The following is a 7,320-nucleotide window of genomic DNA, read 5'->3' on the forward strand; positions in this document are numbered from 1 at the left end:
GACTCAGCAGGGAGTCCTGAGGCTGCCTGCAGCATGACAAACCAGGCCAAGGAGCAGGATCAGAAAGAGGTTGGCAACTCCTGTGGATGGAGGCAATGGGAAGTTACAGAGCAAGGAGACAGGTGAGGAGCTGGAGTTTGGGGGGTGCTCTTTGGAAATTAGGGAACTGTTGTGGTATTGGTGAGCTGTTTTGGAATTAGGAGTCTATACTGCTTTTAGGGAGCTTTTCTGGAAATTGGAGGCTTGCTAGTGTTTAAAGGCTCTGCTTGAACTACGGGAGTTGGCTGGTATTGTGCTATTCTGATGTTGGCTGTTCTGGAATTAAAGGGAGGCTGCGCCAGTATCTGGAGGCTGCGCTGTAACAACAGGTGGTTGTACTGGATTAGGCTTATCATGGTGGCCTGGGGGCTATATTAACATTGGGGCCTATGCTGTGTTGGGAACTTTCAGTGTGTGGTCTTGGCTGTACTGGGAGCTATCTTAGAATTAAGGGGAAGTCCTCTATTAGGGTGTGTGCCTTCTGGGGGCTGTGCTGTGCTGGGGGGCTCGGCCTCTTCTTGGTTGCTGCTGAGGGGGCTGGAAGATCTGGGGGTGAGCCTGGCTCAGGCTGGGGCCTGGTGTGGTGGTGGGCCCATTGGGCAGCCTGGCCGGCCCACAGTGACAAGTTCTCTCCCTGCAGTTACCTCACCGCCGCGTCACCTTCTCCGCCACCAGCCAGGCCCAGGAGCTACAGGACCCGTCCCAGCACAGTTACTACGACAGTGGGCTGGAGGAGTCCGAGACGCCATCCAGCAAGTCATCCTCAGGGCCCCGACTCGGTCCCCTGGCTCTGCCTGAGGATCACTATGAGCGCACCACCCCCGATGGCAGCATAGGAGAGATGGAGCACCCTGAGAACGGTGAGGGGCATCAGCATGGTGGGGCACCCCAGGAATGAGAAGCCAGAAATGGCAATGAGAGCTGGGGAACATCCTCCATTTATTGAGCTCATTGGATGTTCAGCAGTGATCACTGTGCTGAGTGCTCTCAGGTCTATGTTGATTTAGTCTTCACAACTACTGTCTGACCCGAACTATGGGGCCCACTTTACAGGGGAAGAAACTGAGGCTCAGAGAGCGTGAGTCACTTACCCACAACTATACATAGGAAGCAACAGAGTTGGGGGGGGGATTCAAACCCAGGCTTCTCTGGCTCCAAAGACCTTGCACTGGGCACTACATTCTCCTGCCTCCCTGGGGACAGGGCCCCTGAGAATGGTGGCCAAAGGCCTCAAGTAGTGGTAATGGAACCTAACTCTACTTGCGGGAGTCTTGAGATAAAGAGGGTCCCCTAACAAGGTCAGAGGGCCTTGAGGAAAGGGAGGGTACCCCGGAGGCTTTGAGGATCTCAGAGAAGGGTATTATTATCCCCTTGGGGGAAGAAGCAGTGTTTGGCTGAGGAAAGGGGGTGAGGAGGTCTGGGAAGGGGCAGGCTTATCTGGGAGGAGATTGACGGTGATGGCAGAGGAAGGTCCTGGCTGGAGCAGAGGTCAGTGTGGGAATATGTGGTGGGTGAGCTGCGAGAATGTGGTGCAGTGTGTGTGTGTGTGTGTGTGTGTGTGTGTGTGTGTGTCTGTGTGTAGGTGTCCATAGCAGCCTGTGGAGGGGCACACTGATAAGCCTCCCCCTTGGGATGGAAAGACTTTCCAGCTTGGAGATGTCCTTGGGACTGGCCCCCTCCCTCAGTCCAAACTCTCCCAGCATCCCCCAAAAGATGCAAAGGTCCACTTCCACCCCTTAGGCACTGGGCCCTTCTCTAACCTCCCAAGCCCCAGATCTCAGAGTGCCCTCGCCCCCACCCTGCCCCTCCATGCTCTGTCTCATGCCCATCTCGTCCTTTTTGTGCCCGCGCAGAGCCGGCTGGTCGGAGCAGGCCCTGAGGCAGAGTGCCAGGTATGTGGGAGCTACTCTGGGGTCTGGGGGACTCGGTCCAGCACCCAGCCCCACCCACCCAGTGCCCCTGCTCTGCTCCGTGCTACTGTGGGTCCCCCAACTCTGCCCTGAGCTGAAGAGCCTTGGCACTTTGAGGGTTAACAACAGAGCTGTCCCCTCCTCACCTTGCACTGGCTGGAGGCCAAACCAAGGTGGGTGGTGCTGCTCCCCTGAGGTGGGGTCACCGCCTGGTACTGTCCCCAAGTGAGGGCAGGACAGGGGCAACTATAACAGGAAGTGCTCATGGCTTTAGCCGTTCCCATGGAGACCCTGCTGCCCAGCAACCACACCGGCTACTGCTGATGTCAGGCAGCCAACTCCTGTTCCCGTGGGTGTTCTGGGCAGGGAGCCGGGGCAAGGCCAGGGGTGGTGGTTGGTGTAGGGGGCTGGAGTGAGGTGGGGAGGAGCTGCATGAGTGTGCTTGCGGGTGTGTGAGTGTGTGCTTCTCTGTGAACTCCCCACACAGAAGCTCGTCTCCTTCATGGCTTTACAGGAGGGCCTTGCTGCTCTGGGGCGGAGTGGGGTTCCAGGGTAGCTTGGAGCCTGGGGAGGCTTGAGCGGGTTCAGAAGGAAGGTATGTGTCCCCCTTTGTCTGAGGATAGAGAAGCCCAGTGTAGACTTGTGTGCCCACACTTATCTGAGGACATATGTGTATGTGTGTGCGTGTGTGTGTGTGTGTGTGTGTGTGTGAGAGAGAGAGAGAGAGAGAGAGAGAGAGAGAGAGAGAGAGAGAGAGAGAGTCTTTACATGAGGATGGGGTTTCTTCACCCCTGTCGGAGGGTAGATTTGTGGATGACGGAGTGCGTAGATGAGCTGCGTGTGCGCGCACCAGTCTGAGGGCAGATTTGGTGGGTGTGCGCGAGCAGAGCTGGAGGGTGGGTGAGGATGGAAGGAATGTGTCTATTTAAGGGTGGATTTTGTGTGTGAGAGAGAGAGTGAGCATGTGGTGGATGGTGGGGGGCGTGTGTCTATTTGAGGGGATGTGTGCCTCTGAGCTCAGTGGGCAGGGGGTGTGTGCACCCTGTTCTGAGGTGCCAGTGGGAGGCCCGGCACAGAGCTTCGCAAGGCCCTTCCTGACGCCTGTCCTGGCTCTCTCCTGTAGACCTGCGCCCTTTGCCTGATGTCGCAATGACGGGCACATGTACCCGGGAGTGCAGCGAGTTTGGTCACTCTGACACATGCTGGATGCCCGGCCAGTCGTCTCCCAGCCGCCGGACCAAGAGCAGCGCCCTCAAACTCTCCACCTTCGTGCCTTACCAGGACCGAGGAGGGCAGGAGCCTGCGGGCGCCGGCAGCCCCAGCCCCCCGGAAGACCGGAACACCAAAACGGCCCCCGTGCGCCTCCTGCCCTCCTACAGTGCCTTCTCCCACAGTAGCCATGATTCCTGCAAGGACTCGGCCACCTTGGAGGAAATCCCCCTGACCCAGACCTCGGACTTCCAACCGGCAGCCGCACCGGCATCTGCCCAGACGGCCAAGCGCGAGATCTACCTGTGAGCCCCCTTCTGGCCTGCGGCCAACCCCTTGTCCAGCCGCCGGCCAGCTCCCAGATGGGCCCATTCCAGGGCCCCACTCCTGACCCCTCCAGCGTGGACTTCCTGGCCAGGGCCCCAAGTGGGGGGGGGGGGGGGGGTGCAGTACTGGCCTCATGACCACGCTGCCCTTCCCCTATGCAGGGTCCAGGTCCTCTTCCCTCACTTCAGCCCCCAGCCCCCAGGGAGCCCCTTCTTCCCCTTCATGGGGCTTCCCCAGCTGACGCCCAAGAGAGCTCTTCTACAGTGACTAGGCTCCCATCCCTCGACTTCCAGGGAGCACCCCCTTACTTTGGGTAGATGGTGGAATCAGAGGTGGGCAACACACTTTTAATTCATTGTTTCCCGCATGGCCGACCAGGGCGGAGATAGGATGCCCCCATTCCAGCACTGAAGCAGGGCTGAACTGGGGAGCCCCTCCCCTGGGAACTCCCAGAGGAATCTCCTGACCACCAGGGGCTCCCTGAAGGGCTTTTGTTACCAAAGGTGGGGTGGGGATGGGGGTGGGAGTGGGCGGAGGCCTTGTCTTCCCATACTACTCCTGGGCTGACCTGCCCACCACATGCCCATGCCTGTCCCACCTGGGCCCCCTTCCCTGCTGGTCATGCAGTGTCTGTATATAAGGACCTTGGAATGATGTCCCCATTTCTGCCTGATTTGCAACTTTTCTCGTTGATGTTGTGTTGTCTTGGGGGACCCCTCTGGGGGAACCTGCTCTGTGTCCCCCACCCCAGGCCTCTATTGTTCCATGTTGTAAATACCTGGGGCCGTGGCAGGATGGGGGTGCAGGCCAGGGAAACAACGGGGGGTGGGGGTGGGGATGGGGGTTACATTTGCCTATCAGCAGAGCTGGGCTTTTATTTAATTTTTTTTAAAAAAAATACAAATCTCTATTTTTTTGGAACTGTTGCGCTGTGCCCTGGGGGGAGATCCCTGCTCAGGCTGGCCCTCCCACATCCCGATAAGCATCGCAGAGGGGCCCTGAGACTGTGGGGGCAGCTAGACAGGGGTGGGATGACTGTGCCTCTGGCCTGGTTGGGTGAGTTGGGAGCAGGAAGGTTTGCTCAGGGGGTGGCTGATTGCTGCCCCCAATAGGGGGGACCTATACCCTGCTTCCTCCCTGCCCCCCATCCCCCAGCCCCTGCCATGACTGACCCGTCAGCCTGTAAAACCACCATTGCCTTGATCTCGGGGTGGGAAGGGCTGCCTCAGGGCACCCTGGGCTCCTGGCCCCCTTCTTCCAGTTGGGCTTCCCTTTGCCAGGGTCAGGGGTCCCATGGGGGAGTGGGTAGGGAGATTGGGGGGCAGAGAAGCCCAGTCAGCCATGATGAGGTGGGATTCCTTTCTTCACCTCAGGGGGCCAGGGTGTGAGGGGCATCCTGTAGAGCCCCCATCTCCCACTGTGGCCATCTCAAAGCCTCAGTCCCTCTTCCTTCCAGAAACCCCCATTGCCTTGGCCCATACCTCTCCAGCGCCCCAGGGGCCCAGGCTGGGAGTCTGGAGACTCAGGGTATGGCCCTTGCTAGACTTAGTCTAAGCTTGGGGGGTGGCCCAAGGATGGGAGAGGTGGGTACAGGCTGCTGGGTTGTCTGGTGCCTTTGGGAGCTGTGTTGCTGGGGTCTTGACTCCTGTAACCCCAGAGACCCCACCTCCACCCCGGAAAAGCCAGGGGGCTGAAGAATTATCCTAAACTCTGCTCCTTGCCCCTAACTCTGCTTCGAGTAACCGTGCTGGGAAGGAGAGCATTGTTAGGCTGGTGGCCCCAGCATGCACAGCTCTTCTATGGAGGGCAGGGGATAGAGTGAGCTGGGGTGGCAGCAACCAGGTCTAGGGGTTAGCCAAAGGCTCCTTTCCCTGGGGGAGGCCCAGGAAGTGGGCCGGGGCTTGTTAAAGAGACAGCCCCTTCCCCCTGCACAAACGGGGCAGGTGCAATAGTGGTGGAGTTGGTTAACATGAGGTGCCCGGCTGGTGGGGCAGTGGCTTCCTGGGTCTTGGAGGTCAGGATCCTTGCAAGAAGATTGTATGAGGCCCATTTGCTTGGTGGAGAGGGTGGCCCAGACAGGAGGCATTCCTGGGGTCAGTGGACTCCCCCAGAAGCTCCTGGTGGCCTGGGCATCCTGCTCTGGTCTTGGAGACCCCTGAGCACTGGGTGGAAGGGCAGAGAAGCATTTTGCACAATGGAGAAGCCAGAAGGAAGGGGTGGCCCAGATGGCTGGGAGGGCTGAGAAGCACAGAGGAGGAGCCCTTCCACAGGCCAAGGCAGAGCCCCCAGCCCCCTGGTCGGGGTCGGGGTGCGCCGAGTCTGTCACCACCTGGGCACTTGAGAGGTGAAACCAAAGGTGGGCAGGGGGTGGGTGACCGCACTGGGGACCGCTCCTGTTGGTCCCAGGTCTGTGAAGCCCTTCCCCAATGCCTGTGTCGCGTACAGTTTTATGTACAAATTGGCGACATTTGGCCAGAGGAGACCCCCTCAAACCCAGCCGGACCCAGTCAGTGTCTTCCTAGAGGGGACCTAGCCGGCCCCCACACCCCCTACTTCAGAGCATGTCTCTTGGTAGGGGGAGGGTATACGGGGACATATTTCTCTCCCTGGGTCCCTGAAGTGTATCTCATATCCCAGGGGGAAGGTCTCTGGAGCATCCCTCACCTCTGGGGGCTCCCTAGCCCCTATCTCTCCCCTTGGGAGTCTCTGGGGGGGACATGTATTCCCGCTGGGGACCATAGGAGCATGTCTCCCCCTACCCAGGCTCTCTGGGGAGCCTGTTTTCCTCCCAGGATTCCTGGGAGGACTTAAGGCATGTCAGTCTTGGGCCACCTCTCTTCCCAGGGAAGGGAGTGATCTCTGAAGCATGTCCGGGAAGGGATGTCCTGGCCCTCCCTGCACCTCTGCTCTGGGGGTCTCTGACCTGCAGCACTTTGGGGAAAGACTGGACAGCTCTGAGTTGTCTTTTCTCCTATGGGGCCTGGGGGACCTCTCTCCTGAGGGGCCCCTGCCTCTGGAGCCATTTCTTCCCTGGGTGGGGGCTGTCTCCTGGTGGTGGGAGGGCTCGTGTTGGCCATGAGAAGGTCTCTTCGGGGGCGTCTCCACGTGGGACTTCTCTGGGAGGGGGGACTGTGTCTCGCCCGTGGGGTTCCCAGGCGGGTGTGTCTGCCCGTGGGGAGGAGGGGACTGTGTCTCCTCCGTTATCTGAGTGGGGAGGGGGGCCGTGTCTCTCTCGTGTGTTGGGGGGTGGGGTCGGGGAGGGGGGTTCTGGGCGCGTCAAGCGCCCACACTGGGGTCGTGTTTCTCTTGGTTAGTGCCACTTCCCACCGCCTCGCTCCCCCCGGGAAGGGCCCCGCCCCGCCCCCACGCCGCCCCGCCCCCTCCCTGGCGCTGCGAGCACAATCCCGTTGATTTGTAATGATTTCTGTCTCTTTCTGTCTTTCTCTTTCTCTGATCTCCTCCGCCCCGCTCCCCATCCCCCCGCCGCGAGCATGCGCAGGCACCGCCCCCTACCCCTCCGGTTCGGTTCGTTTCCGGTTTGTTTGCTGAGCTGTCAATGAAAGACCCGTGTAATTATTCCCAAGCTTTACAATAAAAGTGTGAAAACCGGACCCCACTTCGCTTCTTCCGGGCCTTCGGGCCTGCGTCCCGGGGGCACTGGAGGCTACATCTGGGGTAGAGGCCTCGGAGGGGCCAGGGGACGTGCTCGGGAGGAGAGGGACCCGGACCCCCGCCGGGAGCAATCGGTGCGAGCGGAATGGGGACGGGAGGTCGCAGACCCAGCACAGACTTCTACTTCGTGCACCTCAAAGAGCCCCCCAGCCGGTCCGACCCG

At 59.9% G+C, this 7,320-nt stretch overlaps 1 protein-coding gene across 1 annotated transcript; it reads left to right on the plus strand.

The window, feature by feature from the left end:
* Positions 1-4,300, plus strand: LOC139010378 (protocadherin-9-like). The gene is made up of 3 exons (XM_070414732.1): positions 1-122; positions 680-899; positions 3,073-4,300. Exons 1-3 carry the CDS (start codon positions 87-89, stop codon positions 3,465-3,467), a joined length of 651 nt encoding a protein of 216 aa, XP_070270833.1. The 5' UTR covers positions 1-86; the 3' UTR covers positions 3,468-4,300.
* Positions 4,301-7,320: the final 3,020 nt, after the last annotated feature.

The sequence above is a fragment of the Myotis yumanensis genome, unplaced genomic scaffold (assembly GCF_028538775.1).
Source record: "Myotis yumanensis isolate MYYU_CA2020_CCGP unplaced genomic scaffold, mMyoYum1.0.hap1 SCAF_5, whole genome shotgun sequence".
In the NCBI taxonomy this organism is placed as follows: domain Eukaryota; kingdom Metazoa; phylum Chordata; class Mammalia; order Chiroptera; family Vespertilionidae; genus Myotis; species Myotis yumanensis.

Coding starts and splice junctions, on each gene's coding strand:
- LOC139010378 (XM_070414732.1), top strand. CDS start 87: ATGGAGGCAATGGGAAGTTACAGAGCAAGGAGACAG. Junction 123..679: donor GTTACAGAGCAAGGAGACAG/GTGAGGAGCTGG, acceptor CTCTCCCTGCAG/TTACCTCACCGCCGCGTCAC. Junction 900..3,072: donor GATGGAGCACCCTGAGAACG/GTGAGGGGCATC, acceptor TCTCTCCTGTAG/ACCTGCGCCCTTTGCCTGAT.